This window comes from Petaurus breviceps, unplaced genomic scaffold (assembly GCF_028583685.1).
Source record: "Petaurus breviceps papuanus isolate PSGF00001 unplaced genomic scaffold, PetGlider_PUasm1.0 90784, whole genome shotgun sequence".
Lineage (NCBI taxonomy): Eukaryota > Metazoa > Chordata > Mammalia > Diprotodontia > Petauridae > Petaurus > Petaurus breviceps.
In genome coordinates, this window is record NW_027187345.1 from 7,279,330 (window position 1) to 7,301,832 (window position 22,503).

General features: G+C 35.8%; 1 protein-coding gene across 5 annotated transcripts in view; it reads left to right on the forward strand.

The window, feature by feature from the left end:
• RMND1 (required for meiotic nuclear division 1 homolog) overlaps positions 1-22,503 on the forward strand; it is a 67,088-nt gene that overhangs the window by 21,167 nt on the left and 23,418 nt on the right. For 4 of the 5 annotated variants that reach the window (XM_069069665.1, XM_069069666.1, XM_069069668.1 and 1 more), the window contains 4 exons: positions 1,264-1,339; positions 2,518-2,557; positions 3,595-3,695; positions 13,021-13,127. In XM_069069665.1, coding sequence (XP_068925766.1) covers positions 1,264-1,339; positions 2,518-2,557; positions 3,595-3,695; positions 13,021-13,127 — 324 coding nt within the window. The remainder of the gene's footprint in view (positions 1-1,263; positions 1,340-2,517; positions 2,558-3,594; positions 3,696-13,020; positions 13,128-22,503) is intronic. The other variant, XM_069069667.1, reaches the window with a different exon arrangement.

A 22,503-nucleotide genomic window follows, 5' to 3' on the forward strand; every position in this document is an offset into this window, starting at 1 on the left:
AGCTATCCCTTATCCCCAAGGTAGAGACTAGGGACTCTACGGTATTTGACAACACCATGATGAGACTACCTGCTCTGCTGCTTATTTGCTAAGATAGACATATCTCATCTAGAGTGATGAAGCTGTGTCCAGACCCCCTTCACTAGAGAGCTACAACAGCAACCACCATCCTGACATTGTTTGTCAGCTATGTCACTTTCTTAGTGTCCAAACTTACAAGTGGTCTATTACGTGGACTCTAGACAAACCACCATCTCAACTCTCTGGGGAGTTTTACTGAAATCATTTTGCCCCTACTTGTCACCCTTGTCTATAATTAAGTTGCCCACCTCTACAGGCATTTAAAGTGACTCGTTCTAAAAGAAGGAAAGTTTAGGATTTGGTTTCTCCCAGGACAATTTGGTGGAAGGTTGGAGGGGAGAATTTTTAAAATTATAAGGTCTCTTTCTGCTTTATTTTTTTTAATTAAATAGGGTATTAATTCTCAAGGAGAACTTTTAAGGGTATATTTGTTCCAAAATTGTCTATATTCTTGTTTATCTTTATATATTTCCCCTGTAGACCTCATAGTCTTATTTTAAAATATCAAAGTTAGGTGGTACAGTAGATATAATGCTGGGCCTAGATTCAGAGGAGACCTGAGTTCTAATGTGACTTGAGGCATCTACTAGCTGTATGAGCCTGGGCAAGTCACTTGACTTCTGTTTGCCTCAATTTTTTCACCTGTAATATGAGGATAATAATAGTACCTACCTCCTAGAGTTGTAATGAGGATCATTATAAGATGATAATGGTAAAGCACTTAGCACATTAATTACTATGTAAATGGTAGCTATCATTATCATCATCATTATTATTATTGCAACAATGGTATTAGCAAAATATGTTAAGGAAAAAGTAAGTATTCTTTTGAGATTTTTTTTCAGTACTGATTTTGAAGTGAATTCATGTTTGAATTATAGCAACTAGCATAATTTCAATAGTTACTAAATGGAGCAAACTGTAGAATCAAAATTAGTTTTAACTGGACAATTTTAAACAGTGCCAAGTATTATTGTTATATAGTAAATCTTCTCTTATCCTTTTCTCATTTCTCATGTTATCTCTTTTTTAAGAAATGTTGATAGGCATTTATGTCATATAGTACTTATTTTGGAGCAGTGGCCTTAAGAATTTCAACAAAGCTAGTTTTAAAACAACTGATTGGGGGGGAAAGAAAATTGTCTCTTTTTACATAGCTTCTCCATTTACCTTAAATTATAGATGCAGCAAATATTTTGGTGATTGGTGTAGAAAATTCTGAAAAAGAATACGATCCTGGAACAATCTTTTTCTTCAGGTAATGCAAAAACCAAAATCTATTCCAGGTAGTCTGTCTATATTCTAGAAATTGAATTCTTTTATTTCATATAGTAAATGGGACAATTAGCCCTACTTCAGACGTGCTAGGGAGCTTATTATTTTAAAAGAACCTTGTAGCACATCCTTTTGTAAGATTCCTTTCAAGATGAATAATCATTCCCCAATTTGTCTTTTTTAATATAAATTTTCCCTATATTGGATATATTTAATAGGATCCATCTATAAAAGCTTTATGTTCTTATTGTAGCATATCACTGGCCAAGTTGTCCATAGTGGTTATTGTCATTATTGACTAATTATCTTTTCCCCACTCTCCCTGTTTCTCTTGTAATTTCATGGCCCATTTCCTCTGGTCTCCAGACTTATTACTTTCCAGCTCTTTAGAGGCCTGATGAACTGGATTTCATCCAAGAGTCTTCATTCAGCAACTTCCAGACTAATGTTGATCCCTTTCATAAGCATCAAATTAGGCAAGTTTACTCATGGCTATATATAGGCTTTACATTCTGGCAGAGTCTTAAGCAACTTCGAACAGTTTAAGGCATCATCATAATTCTCTTTTGAGTATTTTCAGTGTGGTACAACTTCATTTGTACCTCACACCTATCTACATACTTAAAGAGCATGTTCCCCTGGAGTTCCTTCCTTGTTGTTTAGGAACTAGAGAGATTCTATAGTTAGTCCTGAAGGAGGCTAAAAAGTATCTCTGGACTCTCTCAAGATTTTTGTATATCCTGATTATAACTAGTCTTAATCGATCTAAGTATTCAAACGAGTAGTAGAGTAGCAGTTATTTGTGCAATAAGGAAGCACTATAAAACCAGTGATATTAGAAAAAATAACCTTTGTTTAAGTATAAAAAATAAATAATTTTGATTTGACCTTTTTTAAAATTTTGTCATTTCAATCTGTATTGGACAAAAACCTCCATTACCTTCCCCTGACAAAATCAAGAAACACTTTAATGAAAAGCAATTTTTATTTTAACTAGTCCAGATAGAAAACAAAGTTTCACATCAGTTTTTTAAAAGTTTATTCATTTTAATAGTATTCACATTTGGAAATATTCCAGGATTTATATGAACATGTTTTTCTGTATTAAGCAAAATAATATAACTCTTAAAATGAACGGATTCTTTCATTTTTTTTATACAGGGAAGGAGCTGTTGTATTTTGGAATGTGGAGAACAAAACTGTACGTATGAAAATAAACTTGAAAGCTTAGAAGCTTCTAGAAACAAATTTTAAAAGTTTTTATATACATCAGTTATTTGTCATATTGGATGAGAGCAGTGGTGCAAAATAATCTAAAAGTAGCAGATAAATCTAAACAGTATTTCTGTTTGTTCTTTATTACATACATTCCTAAGCAGATTTGTCTTCCTAATTATGTTTTCTTTTCTGTTATGTGAAACCAGAGGCAATATGGTATGTTGGAGAGAGTAGTAGACTTAGGAAGACTTGAGTTCAAATTCTTCTTCAGATATTTAGTATCTGTATGATCCTGGGCGAGTCATTTAACCTCTCTGTGCCTTAGTTTCCTTAATTATAAAATGAGGGAATTTGGCTTGATGGTCCCTTCTAGCTTTAAATCTTTGATTCTCTGTGTTTTATGAAGTAGCTTAGTGTAGTAGAAATACCTGGACTTGAAGATAGGAGAGACCTAGGGTCCTAATGTACCTCTAACACTTATTAATGATTTAATTAGCTAGTTAACTTATCTGTGGTTTAAGTCACAAACTCTTTGACCTCAATTTCCTGTGTAACATGGAGATTAAAAGGGCAGTGGTTCTTACCACACATGATTGTTTAGAGGTTCAAATTAAATAATGTATATAGAGTTACTATATTAATTGATGGGAGAATACTTTGCAAGCAAAAGCCTGCCTGTGATTAAACATTTACAGTGCATAATATGAAAAGTAGATCATTTGTGCATTGTTCATTGAGAATAGGCCAAAGCGAGCCTTACTTTACAAGAGATTTTTTTAAAATTTGAACATTGTAAACTATACCCTGCCAGTATCAAGATCAGGATTAATTTATTATTACAATAATTACAATACATGAATGAACTTTAACTTTACAATAATGAACTTTAACTTTAAAAAAAACTTAAGCAGTCAAAAAAAGTTAACAAGTATTATGGGAAAAATGCAAATATTAACATCATAGAAAACTCATATGGTTTAAATCATATCTTATTTGGGATTGGTTTTTATTTTCCTCTAGATGAAACATGTGATGCAAATTTTGGAAAAACATGAAGTTCACCCTTATGAAATGGCACTGGTTCACTGGGAGAATGAAGAACTTAACTACATGAAAGCAGAGTAAGAAACTTGTTATTAGCTGCACTAAAAGAATATCTACAATACTCCAGTAGATCTGTGATCTCATTAATGTGGGCATTTACTCTAGCAGTGCAGATTGCAGGATACCCATCCCTTCCCATCCCATTTTCTCTGTGTCCTTCCATTAAGTTCAACAAAGGGAATCCACCCAACACAGCAGGGACCTTCCTTGAGTCCCCTTGACATTTCAAAGGATATCAGTGGTGCATTGGTTATTCCTTTTTCTTACAGAATGACCAGTCCCTCTTCTTTCATAATCATAGACTTCTTTGATATCCCATTTCCCCATATGATTTCTTTTTTGTGATATGTTACAACCTTTTCATGCCCATCATGTACCCCCTCATTACCCTTTGAATTATATTCACCTTGAATTATTCAGATACTGCAGTAATTCATGACTCACAGCATTTTGACGAGATCACTGGAGTAGCATGGAATAACATTGGCATGAAAAATATGGGCCTTTGTTTTAGGGAGAAGCCAGAGGCCATTAAAAGAACTTTGCTAATTCCCAAAGGCAATTCCAGCATTCTTCCTCCTGTTCAATTCTGGATCTTATTCATTCTCAATTTGCAGAACATTGTCCTGTATTGTCAGATATATTACACACACACACCCCCACAGCTGTGCTGTAGGTTTTCCATCTTACAGTATACCATACATTTACATACATATGGATGAGCTCTGTAAGTTGTCCATTTTACAGCATACTATGATTCTAGACAATAGGTATTGTTTATCTACTTAGCTTTTCCTTTGCTAATAGTTAGGCCAAACTCTTGAGGATCTCATTTGGTAGCTTTACAGTGTTCCAGGGCTTAGTAGTATCTGCACAGTGGCATCTACAAAGAATATCTGAAGGGCCTCATCATTTATAGGGAATCATTCTTTATCTTGTACTCTACCTTGAATTCCCCCCACAGTAATGGAGAACACCTTTGGTGAATGTACATTTACCTGTTTTGTGGATTGCCTGATAGTAATGATCAGAGAATCATTAAACAAGATTCTCTCTTCTATTTTTAAGGGATCTGATAAAATATTGGCACATACAAGGGAAACACCTTGATGGAGGAGTCTAGAAGGTGGTACTTTTGCTGAACTGTTGCTACTTTCATATATATATATTTTTGCTTTTTGGAGGGGAAAGGCAGGGCAGTTGGTGTTAAGTGACTTGCTCAAGGTCACACAGCTAATAAGTGTTAAGTATCTGAGGCCACATTTGAACTTAGATCCTCCTGACTCCAGGGCTGGTGCTCCATTCACTGTGCCACCTAGTCGCCCCTCTTTTTATATTTCTATTACAAAGGATTGCTGTCTGAGTAGGGAAGAGAAAGGATATATTTGGAAATGAATGTGGCATAAAAACAAAATATAGCTCTGAAGTTTTTTCTTTATCAAACCTTTGATTTCATCAGTACCTCCTAGTGAGGAACTTCCTCTACCTATGCAGGTTGGTACTTACAGTTATAGAGGGTTGCCTAGGCCACCAAGACATTAAGTGCCTTGGCCAGGGTACCAAATTTAAAAATATATGTTGATTTAATTTAAAGGATCTTATCAGATTCTTCATGGAATTTCTTTAACATCCTCTACAACAAATGTTGGCACAAAAACTGCTTTTATTTTCTTGGTGGTCTTTTTGTAAATATTTACCAGAAGCACTGTAATGGGAGAAGCCCAAATGCCTAATTTTGCTGCACCTTTCTAAGCACCTATTCTGCAATAAACTAACACTGGTGGCAAAGCAAAAATTATACTTCATTGTATATTCTCCAGGATTATTATTAGATTTTCAGTTACTCATTTATTTTCCTTCTTTTAGTGATTTTTGCATTCACAGTCATTGTGTATATTGTCCTTTTTGGTACTGCATTCTCTTCATGAATTCATACAAGCGTTCCATGTTTGCCTCAATTCTTCATAAGTCATTTCTTATACCTAATTAATATTCCATTGCATGTATATATCTTACTTTGTTCAGTCATTCCCCCAGTTGATGGGAGAATGTACCACTGTGAATGCTTGGGTTCATATTGGATCATTGTTTCTCCTTGAAGCATATTATAAATTTGTATTATGGGTGTGTTGAAATCTCTATTGAAATTGCTGAGTTAAAAGACTGGACATTTTATTTTATTTTTACCATTTTTTCCAATTACATGAAAAAAATTTTTAACATTTTGTTTTTTAAAATTTTGAGTTCCAAATTCTCTCCCACTCTCCTTCCTTTCTCCTTACTGAGACGACAATTTGATGTAGGTTTGACATGTGCCATCATACAAAACATACTTCCATATTAGTTATGTTGTAAAAGAAAACACAGACCAAAAAAAGCCACAAAAAATAGTATGCTCTGATCTGCATTCAGACTCCATCAGTTCTTTCTCTGGACGTGGATAGCATTTTTCATCATAAGTCTTTTGGAATTCTCTTGGATCTTTGTGTTGCTGAGAATAGCCAAGTCATTCATAGTTGATCTTTGTAGAAATATTTCTCATACTGTGTACAGTGTTCTCATTTCACTTTGCATCAGTTCATGTAAGTCTTTGTAGGTTTTTCTGAAAGCATCCTGTTCATTGTTTCATATAGCACAGTAATATTCCATCACAGTTCTAAAACACAACTTGTTCTACCATTCCCCAGTTGATAGACATCCCCTCTCTTTCCAACTCTTTACCACCACAAAAAGAGCTGCTCTAAATATTTGTGTGTGTACATATATATATATGTATATATATATATATATATACATACATATACACACATACATATATATTCTTTTCCTTTTTTTGGAGGGGGGAGGGGCTTCCTTTGGTACATAGACCTAGCAGTGGTATTACTGGGTCAAAGGGTATGCACAGTTTTATACTCTTTGGGCATAGTTCCAAATTGCTCTCCGGAATGGTTAGATCAGTTCACAACTCCATCAGCAGTGCGTTATTATCCCAGTTTTCCCACATCCCCTTCAACATTTGTCATTTTCCTTTTCTGTCATATTGGCCAATCTGATAGGTGTAAGGTGGTACTTCAGAGTTGTTTTAATTTGTATTTCTTTCTTCAGTAGTGATTTAGCGCATTTTCCCATATCACTGTAGATAACTTTGATTTGTCTGAAAATTGCCTTTTTATCTCCTTTGGCCATTTATCAGTTGGGGAATGACTTGTATTTTAAATTTGAATCAATTATCTGTATATTTGAGAAATGAGGCCTTTATCAGAGAAACTTACAGTAAAATTTTTTTCTCCAATTTTCTGCTTTCCTTTCTAATCTTGGCTGCACTGGTTTTGTTTTTTCCACCCAAAAAAATTAATTTAATGTAATCAAAATTATCCATTTTATATCCTGTAATACTCTCTATCTCTTGTTTGGTCATAAATTCTTCAATTACCCATAGATGTTACAAGTAAACTATTACATACTCCCCTAATTTACTTATGGTATCACTTTTTATGTCTAAATCATGTGCCCTTTTTGACCTTATTCTGGTACATGTTGTGACATTTTGGTCTATACTTAGTTTCTGCCAAACTGCTTTCTGGTTTTCCTAGCACTTTTTGTCCCCAAAGCTGGAATATTTGTGTTTATCAGTGTAATGGGAATGGGAATTTGAAGATCTTCCCTGCCCCTTAATAGGCCTAAGAGAATTTGAAGATCTTCCCTGCCCCTTAATAGGCTGGATGTAATCACATGGAACCTGTGGTGGGAGGAGCTTGCTGAAGGGTACAGCAGAACCCATAGGAAGCTGGGAGTCAAAGCAGTTAGAGCTGGAGGGAGGAGGGGACGCACCTAAGGAGACAACTAAGCTTGTAAATGTTTGTTTGTGGGAAGGCTAAAGTATGGTGTGGCTCTCTGTGGTGTTATGGTGTATTAACTTCTTTGTTGCTATGATGGACTCCATTTTATGAATTGTGGATTTGGTTTTCTGGTGTCCGAATAGATGTTTTGCTTCTGTCTTCTCTATGGAGAGTCTGTTATATTTTGCAATTGAGAACTATGCCAGCATAGTCATAGTTGCTTTTGGCGCTGTGAATATTGTGTTAGGGCTACAATCAGATACTGTGGTCAATTTACCTATTGTGTATTATGTACCTAATATACTCCACAGATCCACCACTTGATTTCTTAGTCATTACCAGAGTGCTTTGATGATTGCTGCTTTATAATACAGTTTGATACATGGTATGGTTAGGCCACCTTCCTTCCCATTTTTTTTTCATTAGTTTCCTTGGTACTCTTGATCTTTGGCTATTCCAGATGAATTTTGTAATGATTTTTTTCTACAATTTTTTGGTTGTTTGGTACAGCACTGAATAAATAAATTAATTTAGTAGAATTGTCATTTTTATTATATGAGGTTGGCCTACACATGAGCAATTAATATTTTTCCAGTTGATCAGACCTGACCTCATTGGTATGAAAAGTATTTTGTAATTGTATTCATATAATTCCTGGGTTTGTTTTGGCAGGTAGATTCTCAAGTATTTTATCTTGTCTAGAGTTATTTTAAATGGAAATTTTCTATCTCTTTCTGCTGAACTTTGTTGGTAATATATAGAAATGCTGATAATCTATGCGGGTTTATCTTATATCCTGCAACTTTGCTAAATGTTGTTCGTTATTTTAACTAGTTTTTAGTTGATTCTCTAGGGTTCCTCAACTGTACCATCATATCATCTGTAAAGAGTGATAGTTTTATTTTCTCATTGCCTGTCCTAATTCCTTCAATTTCTTTTTCTTATCTTATTCCTTTATCTACTATTTTTAGTACAACATTGAATAATAGTGGTGATAATAGGCATTCATACTTCAACCCTGATATCATTGGATCACTTCTAGTTTATCCCCATTATAGATAATGTTTGTTAATGGTTTTAGATAAATACTACTTATTGTTTTAAGGAAAGCTTCATTTTTTCCTATACTGTCTAGTGTTTTTAATAGGAATGAAATGTTGTATTCCGTTAAAAGCTTTTTCTGCATTTATTGAGATAATCATGATTTTTGTTGCATCTGTTATTGATATGGTCAATTATGCTAAGTTTTCCTAATAATGAATGAGCCCTGCAATTCCTGGTATAAATCCCACCTAATCATACTGTATGATCTTTGTGATATATTGCTGAAATCTTGTTTGTATCTTATTTAAAATTTTTGCATCAGTATTCATTAGGGAAATTGGTCTATAGTTTTCTTTCTCTGTTTTTGCTCTTCTTATTTTAGTGTATTAGCACTCTATAAAAGGAATTTTGTAGGACTCCTTTGTCTCTTTTTCCAAATAGTTTAAATGGTGTTGGAATTAATTGTTTTTTAAATGTTTGGGAAAATTCACTTGAGAATCCATACGGTTCTGGGGATTTTTTTCTCAGGGAGCTCAGTAATGGTTTGTTCAATTTTCTTTTTTCTGAAATAAGGTTATATAAATATTCTATTTCTTCTGTTAATTCGGGCAATGAATTTTTTGTAAATATTCATCCATTTTACTTAGATTGTCATATTTAGTAGCATATAATTGGGCAAAATAGCTCCTAATAATTGTTTTAATTTTCTCTTCATTGGTGGTGAGTGAAAGAGTGAAAACTTCTCAGACTATACTCTAAAATCTAGTAAGGCTTTTTGTGGGAAACAGGCCCAAGTTCCCCTTCACCGGAAATCACATGATTTACAAGGACTCAAAACTCAGAGTGGTGGGGAGTCACCCCTCTCCTCACTGACACCTCAGCATAAGATATGCCAAATAAGGACAGAAGTGCTTTCTCAAATATACATTGGGTGGTCTACTGTTTTTTTGTTCCGGTACTTGAGGTAGATTGCTGTACTTAGATTGTGCACCTTACAGCCAATGGAAGAAAAGGGTCAGAAGAGGAGTGGGAGAGAATTTTGTCTTAGGGCTTTATAACTTTGCCATTTCCTTTTGTAAATTGCTTCTCCTCCCTGACCATTTGTCAGAAGGGTGGCCCTTTCTCAAGATCGTAATAAACCCTTCTTTTCTGATTCCTGCATTGAAAAGCCTCTGAGTATTATTTGGGTGAGGATCTCTGTTATACACAGTTTTGGGGTGCACACAGTGATGAATTCACCCTTTTCATTTTTGATACGTGGTAACTTGCTTTTCTTTTTCTTTTTTAATCAGATTAACCAATGGTTTATCTATTTTATTGGTTTTTTTTTTTTTTCATAAAACTAGCTCCTAGTTTTATTAAATGGTTTTCTTACTTTTGTTAATCTCTCCTTTGCTTTTCAGAATTTCCAATTGGGGATCTTTAAATCTGTTTTTTTTCTACTTTTTTTAGTTATATGTGCAGTTCATTGATCTGCTCTTTCTCTATTTTATTGATGTAAGCATTTAGATAAAAATCTTCCCCTTTGGCAGCATCCTATAAATGTTGATATATTGTCACATTGGTGTCATTCTCTTTAATTAAATTATTGATTGTTTCTATGAGTTGTTCTTTGATCCATTCATTCTTTAGGACTGTATTATTTAGTTTCCAATTAATTTTTAATTTACGTTGTATCTTTTTCTAATCTGTCTTTTAATCTATTTATTGGATGTAATTTTTATTGCATAATCTGAAGAGGATGCATTGAATGTTTCTACTTTTCTGCATTTGTCAGTTTTTGTGTAGGTGCCATGTACCACTGAGAAAAAGGTATATTCCTTTCTATTCCTATTCAGTTTTCTCCAGAGGCCAATGATATCTAATTTTTCTAAAATCCTGTTCATCTCCTTAACCTCTTTCTGTTTTGTTTTTTGGTTAGATTTATCTAGTTATGAAAAGGGAAAATTGAGGTCCCCACTAGTATAATTTATCTATTTCTTCCTGTAACTCCTTTAACTTGTCCTTTAAGAGTTTGGACATTATACCATTTGATGCATATATGTTTAGTACTGATCCTATTTCATTTTCTATGGTACCTTTTAGTAATATCTAGTTTCCTTGATTATCTCTTTTAATTAGATCTATTTTTGCTTTTGCTTTGTCTGAGATCATGATTGCTACCACTGCTTTTTTTTTTACTTCAACAGAAGCATAACAGATTCTACTCTTACCCCCTCTTACCTGTACTCTGTGTGTGTCTCTCTGCTTCAGGGATGTTTTTTTTAAACAGTTTATTGTAGGATTCTAGTTCTTAATCCACTCTGCTGTTCACTTCCATTTTGTGGGTGAGTTCAATGGATGGACATTTTAGTTACTTTTTTACAAATAATTCCAAATTGATACTCAGGAACCAGTACATAAGTTCTTTTTCTTTTAATCGAGTGTATTACTGTGCCCATCTTCCCATATTCCTTCCATCATTGACTAATGGCCTTTTTTATCTTTGCCAATTTGTAGATGTGAAGTGAAGCCTTATCGTTATTTTTTGGGTGCTTTTCTTTTTTAAAATGTATGTTGAGGGGCGGCTTGGTGGTGCAGTGAGTAGAGCGCCAGCGTAGAGCCAGGAGGACCTGAGTTTGGATCCAGCCTCCGACACTTAACACACACACACACACACACACACACACACACACAAACTAGCCGTGTAACCTTGGGCAAGTTACTTAACCCCAATTGCCCTCCAAAAAAAAAAGTGTGTTCATTCTTTTTGTTTTTATATTGATTTTAATGTCTGTCCTTCCACTTTCTCAGAGAGCTAAGCTTTATTACTGAAAAAAAAAGTCAGCAAAATTAACCAAGACATCAACCAAACCCAATAGTATGTTTATTGTTCCATATCCTTAATCCTCCATCTCTGCAAAGAAGGGTTTTCTCATTTTTTTCAGGGAGAAGCTTCATCTTTATAATCTCACAGCAAATCAGTTACTTTTTTCTGCTCTTTCTGTTTACATTGTTGTAATCATTGTGTGTGTGTGTGTGTGTGTGTGTGTAGTTTTCCTGGTTCTTCCAGGAAAGTCTTCCCACGCTTCTCTGTAGTCTTCATGTTCTTCATTTTTCATGGCACAATAGCCTATCATTACATTCACATACCACAGTCTTTTTTTTTCTAGCTGTTCTGTGGTCATTTGGCATCTACTTTGTTTCCAGTATATGCAGCCATTCTATCCTTGACCACACTAAGGTATATACATAGTACTGGGATCCCCAGGTTAAAGAGTATGAACATTTTAGCCACTTTATTATCTGAATTCCAAACTGTATTCCAGAATGGTTAAGCTGATCTGCATTTCCATCAATAGTTATTTAGCTTGCCAGTAGTTCCTTAGCCCTTCACCAGTAACTACGCTATCTTTTGTGATGTTTGCTAGTTTGCCGAATAGCAGATAAAACTTCAGAGCCATTTTCATTTCTATGTCTTTTCTTATTAGTGATTTGAAGCAGTCTTTCATATGATCACTAATAGTTTACAATTCTTTTGAGAACTGCTATATCCTTTGAACACAGCTGTGACAGAACTTTTAAAAATGATTTTAATAGGTGAAGTGTCCTTAAGTCCATTAAATAAAGTCATTTAACAAAAAATGGCATTATCTAAATAATATGAATTGGGAGAATATTGGACATTTAATAAACATCAAACTATTTCATAGAGATTTTTAAAAGTTAATGTTGTGCTTCAGATTTCTACTTGATTTCAGAAACTATAGACATATATTAAATCTATCTTAATTCACAGTTATTATTCACTTTAGTACCTGGACCAGTAGACAATTCTTTATTCAAATAATAATCATAAGTAGCATTTATAAAATGTCAGCTAGGTGGTTCAGTGGATAGAACACTGGCCCTGGAGTCAGGAGGACTTGAATTTAAATCCTCTTTCAGGCACTAGCTATGTGACCCTGGGTAAGTCACTTAAACCTATTTGCCTCAGTTTTCTGATCTATAAAATGAGCTGGAGAAGGAGAAGGCAAACCACTCCAGTATCTATGCCAAGAAAACCTCACATGGGATCACAAAGAGTCAGACGTGACTAAAGGACAACAAAAGCATTTATGTAGTGCTTTAAGGTTTACTAAATGTATGACAAGGAAATATTATCTTAGTTTATCCTCACAATAGCCTTATAGGTAGGTACTACTTATTATGATACCTGTTGTACAGAGGAAGACAACTTGAGACTGACATAGCTTAAATGACTTACCCAGAGTCACACAGGTTGAAAATATCTTCAACCAAATTTTCATGGGTTTTCCCCATGCCAAGGCTCTTTCTACTGTGCTACCAGCTGCCTCCTTAAAGATAGTTGTAACCTGCTGACTCATGTACCTTACATCCCTGTTTTTTAATAAGAAAGATTTGTAAAGTGATGTCTAATATAGGATTTATTTATCTTTTTTTATTTTCCTTTTCATAGGGGCCAATCAAAGCTTCATGGGGGGGAAATCAGGTTAAATTCAGAATTGAACCTAGATGAAATCATATTGGAGAAATTTGCCTTTTCAAATGCCCTTTGCCTTTCAGGTAAGCTGTTATTTCAAAGAGTTTAATGTATTTCATAGCTTGTTAGTAGTCATTAAGAGTTTATCAGTTAATGGAAGAGTTTGACATATTTTCACAGATTAATTTAACCCAGGACTTCATGTTTTGGCTGTGTTCATTGGAATTGCGTGACTAAGGGCATGTGCAATGCAAAGTGCTTTGTGTTCCAAATGTAGGCCAGAGTGAAGTTGCTTGATGCAAGGTGGGCAGGTGCAGCCAGAAACACTTCGGATTCATTATGCATTTGATTTTTAATTAATTTTTGGTTGAAAGTTCAGAAACCTTTTACTGTTGCTATATGGGGTCAGGACCCATACTTTAAGAAGCACTTAACTACAGAAACAAATAATATGTTAAGCTTGTAGAATTAGGAGCAAAAATCTTACCTAAAACCTTTAGCATTTTATAAGTTAGAACCAAATGAATTTTAATACTCAGCAAAGGCTTTTGGTTCTGTACCCTCTTCTAGGTCTGTCTATTGTGCTACCAATTTTGTTCTTTAGAAAATGCTTTAGGGGGAGGCTAGGTGGCGCAGTGAGTAGAGCATCAGCCCTGGAGTCAGAAGGACCTGGGTTCAGATCTGGCCTCAGACACTTCACACACACAAAAGCTAGTCATGTGATCTTGGGCAAGTCACTTAACCCCAATTGCCCTACCCTCCCCCCTCCAAAAAGTAAAAAAAAAGAAAAGAAAAGAAAATGCTTTAAAACTTAAATTGTTATCAATGTGTGTTTCTAACTCTGATGATCTAGATTCCATCATTTCCTATAGGTCTTGCAATATTCTCTTTTATTTCATATTTATTGCTTTTTATAATACCATTATATTTCATTACATTAATATATCATTTATCAGATTTTCTGTGATTATTAGACATAGAGATGTTCTAATTTTTTGCAGTTATTATTGATGCAATATTGTTAATATTTTTTGTACAACTAAATAATCCTTTCCTTTATTTTTTGGGAGGAGGGACAAGGAAATCTGGACTTGAAGCAATGTTTGGAAAGATAGCAGTTTTATGACTAGTATTGCCCTATTGCTTTCTAAAATACCTGTACCAGACTGTTATCTTACCAACAATGTAATAGTATTCCCATTTTAATAATATTTTATTTTTTTCCAATTACATGTAAAGACAATTTTTAACATCATTTTAAAAAATATTGAGTTCCCCTTCCATGAAACAGGAAGCAGTTTGATATACATGTGCAGTCATACAGGACTTATTTCTTTTTTTTTTCATCTTTTACATGTTTATTTGTCCATTCCTTTAAATTAATTGAGATAAAAAAAACTTAAAAAAACTTTACAAGCTAACAGTTCGTCAGGCAATACAAATGATTTTTGTTACCTCAAAGCATAATACTAATCCCATAGTAAACAATAAACAGAATAAGTTTATACACAGATATATGAAAAAAGGTGAACCAACACATTTGTGCCAGCATTGGAAAGTAAACAAAACAACTTTACACCCATGGTGTTGGTAATAAAGAAAAAGGGGAGCAGCACCCTGTTTAAAGCATAATATCTACAGCAAAACAAACCCCTCCGTAGTTTGAGTCATGCTCACAGCTAATCTATATACATGCTCTCCGAAGCTCACAAGTATTCACATCTTTTGTTTTGGTTTATTGATAGCAGGGGTAGAGAGGAAAAACAAACAAAAACTCTACAACTTTTCAGTGAGGAAACTCCTTACTCTTTTGATCTGAATGGGAATTAAAAACATTTCTCCCCCTAAAAGTCAGAAAAAAACAATAGAGTACACAGTCTGAAGAGGTGGTCAGTTGATATAACCCAAATAAAATTTTCATCTCTCTACTGAAACAGTTAAAATCTAGGTCCAAAAGTTTGCTGGCAGAAATTTATTTCAAGGGGCGGCCAGGTGGCTCAGCGAGTAAGAGCACCGGCTCCAGTGTCGGGATGATCAAATGATGAGCCTGGATCAAATCCGGGCTCAGATACTCAGCACCACACCCAGAAATAACTGGCCTTGTAACCTTGAGCAAGTTACTTAACCCCGATTGCTTTAAAAAAAAAAAATTATTTCAAGGTGATATACATCCCAATGCATTTTCAACTTGACAGGCACATAGGAAGTACAATCAATGGACAGTGTTTCTTGGACATAACCAAGATCACTTGGATAGGGTGCTTCTATACTGCCCCAAAACATCACTGTTGAGAGATACTGGCTTATTATATACAAGGAATGTCTAGCTGGCATTACAGCTATATGGGTCACAGTTTATCATACTGAGTGTCATTCCTCCCTCCACCCCCAATAATTTCTTCTTTTTTAAATCAAATGCTTTATTAACTTCTAGTTTACACCATTCATTTCTGCAGCATTTTGAGTTACAAATTTTCTCCCTGTTTTTCTCCTACCCACCACCCCAAAATATCCCCTCCTCCAATCTGTTCTCTCCCATATCTTCTCCCATACCCCCTCCGACTTTCCAGTACAGCATGGTGGATCTCTATGCCTCAGTGCTTGTATGTGTCATTTCCTAATTACATGTAAAATAATATTAGTAATAATATATATATATATATATATATATATTTTAAAACTTTGATTTCCAGATTCATTCCCTTCCTCCCTTGTCACCCACCCTTACTGGGAAGAAAGTAATTCAATATAGGTTGTACATGTGTAGCTATGCATAACATTTCCATAGTGGATATATTGCAAAAGACTGACTGTATTTCCCTCCCTCCTCTCCCACCTCCCACTTGTTCTGTTCTCTACTTTGATCCTGTTCTTTTTCAAAAGTGGGTGCTTCCAACTTTCTTTCCCCCCAGCCTGGCCTCCCTTCCATCATTCCCCCTCTCATCCCCTTCCCCCCTACTCTCCTATAGGGTGAGATACCCTATTTAGTGTGTATGTCATTCCCTCCCTAAGCCAAATTCAATGAGAATAAGGTTGACCCATTCCCTTTTGCCTTCCTGTTCTTCCCCTCCATTGTAACCATTTTCCCTTGCCTCTTCCATATGAGATAGTTTGCCCCATTCAGTCTCTCCCCATCTCCTCTCATTATATTCCTCTCTCACCTCTTAATTTTACCTTTTAAATATCATCCCTTCCTATTAAATTGGTCCTGTGCTCTCTATGTATATCTGTACACATAAATACACATTCACATACGAATTCATACACCCATATACCCTCCTATATAGACATATATATATGTATTAGTATGTGTTATATATACACACACACATTTCTATTCCCTTCAATTATTCTCATACTGAGAAAAGTTCCATAAGTTATAATTATTGTTTTTCCACGTAGGGATGTAAATAGTTCAACTTTGATAAGTTCCTTATGATTCTTTTCCCTGTTTACCTTCTCATGCTACTTTCTCTTGCTTTGTGTATCTGAATGTCAAATTTTCTATTCAACTCTGGTTTTTTCATCAAGAATGCTTGAAAGTGTTCTATTCCACTGAATGACCATATTTTCCCCTGAGACATGATACTCAGTTTTGCTGGGTAGGTGATTCTTGGTTTTAATCCCAGCTCCTCTGACCTCTGGAATATCATATTCCAAGCCCTTTCATCCCTCAGTGTAGAAGCTGCCAGATTCTGTGTTATCCTGATTGTGTTTCCACAATATTCAAATTGTTTCTTCCTGGCTACTTGTAATATTTACTCCTTGATCTGGGAATTCCAGAACCTAGCTATAATATTCCTAGGAGTTTTCTTTTGGGGATCTTTTTCAGGAAGTGATTGGGGGGTTCTTTCAACCTCTGTTTTGCCCTCTGGTTCTAAAATATCAGGGCAGTTTTCCTTGAGAATTTCTTGAAGGATGATTTCTAAGTTCTTTTTTTGATCATGGCTTTCAGGTAGTCCAATAATTTTTAAATGATCTCTCCTGGATCTATTTTCCAGGTCAGTGGATTTCCCAATGAGATATTTCACATTGCCTTCTATTTTTTCATTTGTTTGTATCTGTTTAATAGTATCTTGATTTCCCATAAAGTCACTAGCTTCCATTTGCTCCAGTCTAATTCTGAAGGAATGATTCTCTTCAGTGAGCTTTTGAGATTCTTTTTCCATCTAGCAAATTCAGCGTTTTAAGGCATTCTTCTCCTCATTGCCTTTTTGAGCCTCTTTTGCCATTTGAGTTAGTCTGTTTTTTAAGGTGCTAATTTCTTCAGTCAGGTTGTTGACTCTCATTTCATAATTTTCTTGCATCATTCTCATTTCTCTTCCCAATTTTTCCTCCACTTCTTTTACTTGCTTTTCAAAATCCTTCTTAAGGTCCCCTATGGCCTGTAACCAGCTCGTATTTTTCTTGAAAGCTTCTGGTGCAGGAGTTCTGACTTAACTGTTTTCCTCCTGTTCCATGCTTTGATCCTTTTTGCCCCCAAAATAGGAGTGTAAAGTTGGGTTGCTTTGTTTACTTTGCTTCCCTTGTTTGCTCATGTTGCCACTCAGTTACCTGACTTTTGGGTTTTTTGCCATAGTAGGACTCTGCTACCAGACAGGGGAGCTTCCTACCAAACATTGGGGTTTTCTCAGCTGCCAAAGGTATAAGTTGGGTATCCTCTCTGAAGCCTCCACACACACTCTGGAAAGCTGGTTGCACACCCCAGGACCTCCCTCCTAGATCACAATCCAGATCCAAGCAGGTTAAAGCAAGAGCTTTAAGCCTCAGACTGGTCACTTGGTCCCCCTACAAACCGCAGACCAGAAGCTGAAGCTGCTGCGTGGTGGCAGCTGCATGGCTGCAGTTCCTCACACTCCCATCTACTGGATCCCAAAGTCCACACTGCACTGACCTCTCACTGTGTCCTTAGCATCTATGTGTTGATAATTCTGGAAACTGCCACAGCTTCTGGTGTTCTAAAGTCCCTCCAGCCAGTGACTGGTCAGGCTGCCCTGGGGCTAAAACCTGGGGTTCACATGTGGCTGGAGTCAACACCTAGAGCGCTGTGCTGACACTTGCTGCTGGCCCACTGGGCTGTTCTCAGTGGGAGGTTAGCTTCTCTGTGTCATTTTTGTGGGTTCTGTAGCTCCAAAGTTTCTTCAGAGTCCAGGACTTATTTCCATATTAGTTATGTTATGAAAGAAGACACAGATCCATTTCTCCCACCCCCCCCCCACCAAAAAAAAAGAAAGGAAGGAAGAATGAATAGCATGCTTCAGACTACATTCAGACTCTCAATTCTTTCTCTGAAGGTGGATAGCATTTTTTATTATGAGTCCTTTGGAATTGTCTTGGATCACTGCATTACTAAGAATAGCTAAATCATTCACAGTTCATTATATAGTATTGTTACTATGTACAATGTTCTCCTGGTTCTGCTCACTTCACTTTACATCAATTTGTGTATGTCTTTCCAGATTTTTCTGAAATCTTCCTGCTTATCATTTCTTTTTTTTGTCATTTCTTATAGCACAGTAATATTCTATAACATTCATAGAACACAACTAGTTCAGCCATTCCCCAGTTGATAGGCATCCTCTCAATTTTCAATTCTTTGGCACCACAAAAAGAGCTGTTATAAGTATTTTTTTTACAGCATTTTTATTATGTGACTATAGATAGCTTTGATTTAATATTCCTATTTCTCTTAAACTCTACCAGCATCTAATTCCAAATTAATTCCTCTTTGTCTTGATTTGAATTCATTATATTATGAGGAACTTTAAGCATATTTTCATGTGGTTTTTTAAAAATTATATTTCCTCCAAAGAAAAATGTGTTCCTGAAGAAAGGCCAGAAGAAATCACAGAACAACTCTGAAAGTAACATGTTAAATTTACGATAGTGCTTAAAAAGAAAAGTAAGCTAGACGTAATAGATTTGCTGTTTCATGTACATCCCTCCCTTCCTGCTCTGTTGTTTATATGGAAGTAGTCATTTTTGTTGATGCTTGTTAAGTTCAGAGTTCTTAAAAATGCAGACCTGAAAAAAAAAGCTCACTCTAAATTATCAGCTCCTGTAACTGCTGTTCTGTTAGGGATTGTGTATTATTAGTCTTACTAGATCTGTGTGTTACAGATTTTGGACGTCAGTCCTTTATTTGATATATTTATTACTTATACTTTTTTCCAGTTTATTTCTTTTAATTTTGGTGACACCATCTTTTTGTTATGAAAAATCTTTCATTCTGCTTAGGTTTTTGGTCTTCAGGAAAATTTTTCAGTTCATTTAATGTATACATCATAATAGCTAACATACTTATATATAGTACTTTGAGGTTTGTAGAACAAACATGTTATCTCTTCTGAACCTACCAACAACATTATGAGATAGGTACTCTCATTATCCCTACCTTAAGATTAGGAAACTAACTGAAAGAGGGGTAGAGTTACTTTCCTCAGTGCCATTAATAGAGTGTCTGAGGCAGGATTTGAACCCAGCTCTCCCTGACTGCAGGTCTAGCACTCTAGTTACTATTTCTTCCAGGATTTTTGGTGAGGGTTTTTGTTATTGTTGTAGTTTTGTTTTTGTTTTTTTCACTTAAGAGTTTATTGTAATGTGTGAGCTGAAATATGATACAAATCTATTTTATCATACTGTTGTAAGAGCTGGATTTATTGAATTCCATTCTCCAGTTTTATTTAAGTAAGGTTTATTATTGATGACTTAGGTCAAATCATTTTCATTTGAATGATCAGGTCAGAAGCTAGATTCAGAGGAAGTAAGTGAAAGGAGAGAAACACAATGAGAATAAACAGGTTTTTCCTTAGAGCTTGGCTATAAAAGGGAAGGGAGATATAGGGTCAGAGTTTGAGGAAATAATGAGGTCAGGGCTTTTTAAGGCTGGTGGAAATCTGAGCATGTCTATGGGCAATGAGGAATGAGCTAGATAGGGAAAGATTAAAGATCAGTGAGAGGGAAGGGATAACTATGGAAGCAGTCTGCTAGAAGAGACAGAGATGAAATCTCACTGTTCTTCATTTTCTAAGAGGACCAATGCTGTCACCAGGGTGATGTCTTGACTTGTACATGAGTATTCAGTCTCAATTTCTCCTCTAGAGTCCTTGTAGTCCAGTGGCAAGACCAAAGTCAGGACTACTGGAAATTGCCTGGAATGTAGTGAGTGACTTTGGTCTTTCTGAATTAAGGTCTTTCTTAGGTCTCAGTTTTCTGGGGCACTGCCTTTTCAATGATAGGTAAGAATTTAGACAAAAGATGGCCTGATTTACCATCATAAAATTATCTATCTGGGAGGGGAATACCCCCAAAATTTCTGGCTTGATCAGAAAACAGTTGCTATTTATGTTCATTCCTGGCTATCAAAATCTAAACAATGAGGCTTGGACTAGGTACTATTATTGGCCAGTCAGTGAAAGCTAGAGTGATTTGGGTTTAATTTAGTAGCTCCATTTAAAAGATAGTGGGCTTTTTCAAAGCCTGTTTTTTCCAGAGCTGTCTTTCAAGAAATCATAAATGAAAAATACACAGGGCAAAAAGTAAATTGTCCCAGTTTTGGGGGTGGGGGGGAGTTGGTTTTGATAAGGAGAGGGCCATTGCTTCATTAGAAACTGGAATAAAGGATGTGAAACATGTAAAAAAGTTTTGATCCACAGAGAAGAGAAGAGGGAGCTCAGGATGAATAGTTTCTATTTTGTCAGTATTGAATGAGGTTGGTCTAATAGTAATGGGAAGGGGAGGTGTGGGAAGTTTGAGAAGAAAAGAGGTTTGTAAGAACTGCAATGAGGAATGTGATTGATAATCAATTAGAAAGGAGTAAAAGGATTTCCCTCTAGTGAGGACCCTTTTGAGATTAGATAATAAAAATTTGTAGTGGAACTAATCAGTATAATTTCCTGACTTTCTCCAGCTCTTTTCAGCAGCAAGTATGTAGGAAAAGAGGTAGATAGTAGGAGTAATCTAGTGTAGTGTTTGACAAAATATGAAAAAAAATAGAGGGTCAAGAGATTTGAAAATTTAAGAGACTGTAAGATTGAACTGGTTAACAGTAGAGTCAGGAATGGGAAAGGAGGTAAAGTAAACCACAGTAGAGGATTGATATACTGGAAGAATTTGGAGGAACTGGAGGTCAAGTTGAGGATGAATAGGTTTAGAAGGAATGAGGTACAGGGAGAAGGAATGATAGAAGATTGTGATATCAGAATATTTCAGAACTCGTAATCATGGAGGTGGAACTGAGTGGTAGAAAGATCAAGGATTGTGACCATCCTCCATGTGGCTGAGATAGAGTGCAGGAGTAGGTCTTGGGAACCTACTAGGGAAAGGAACTGGGAGACTAGGTATTTTAGAGAATATTGACATGTAAACTGAAGTTCCTAAGTAAAAGGGCATGGTTTTGAGAAGTAAAGGAAGACTGTAAGCCAAGTACTGAAGTTCTAGAGAAAGATAAATGGCACGAGGTCTGAATTAAGGTGATATATCTGAATAGAATGAATCTTATGAGAGAAGAGATTGTAAGAGATGGTAGCACAAGGATCATTTGGGAAATGGCAATGGAAAGAAACACATGTGCAGACTCATCCTCTAGGACCAGCATGTTGGGGGCCACAACAGAAGTGTCAACCAGTATGGGAATGGATGACTAGAGACAGAGTGCCTTTCTAGAAAGAACCAGGTCTCTGGGTGTTTGAAAACTGAGGAAATAGGAGAAGGAAAGTTGCAAAATGAAAGGAATTTTAATGATAAAAGAAGATTCTAGGAAACGTGATGGACATGGCAAATAAAACTCAATTGGGGGGTGGAAGTAAGGTTGAAGTATTTGGGAGAAAGGAGAATAAAAATGAGTGGCAAGGAAGAGTTGTTTTTAACATGCACCTAGGGATTCTGTATTGCTGGAATCAGAAGAGGTAAGAGGTGATGGAAGATTTGCCAGCCATAGGGAATGAAGTACCCCTTGATTGGGGCAGGGATGTCACATCAAGATTCCAATAAATTACAGGATAAATCAGTTCATTTTGAAGTGTGAGAGCACAGTTTCTGGGTTGGGTTGAAGAGGTGAGGGCTAGGTGTCTGATGTTCATGTGAGCTAAGACAATATGGTAAAAAGCAAGGTAAGTGAGTGGAGTCGATGAGTTGAAACTACACTTTCCAAGGTTGCCATTGATATCTTTATTGCTAAGTTCAAACATCTGACCTCTCCTCAGCATTTGACACTATTGACCACCACTTCTTTTATAGAAACTATAGTCTCACTGGGTTTTCGTGACATTGTTCTGTTTTGGTTCTCTTCCTGTCTGTATGACTGATCTTTCCTAGTCTCCTTTATAGGACTGTCACCCATGTCCCACCTCTTAATATGAATGTACACCAGAGCTGTGTCATGAGTTCTTTCCTTTCCCTACATTCAGATCTCATCAGCTTCCATGAATTCAGCTGTCATCTTTATAGAGATGACTCCCA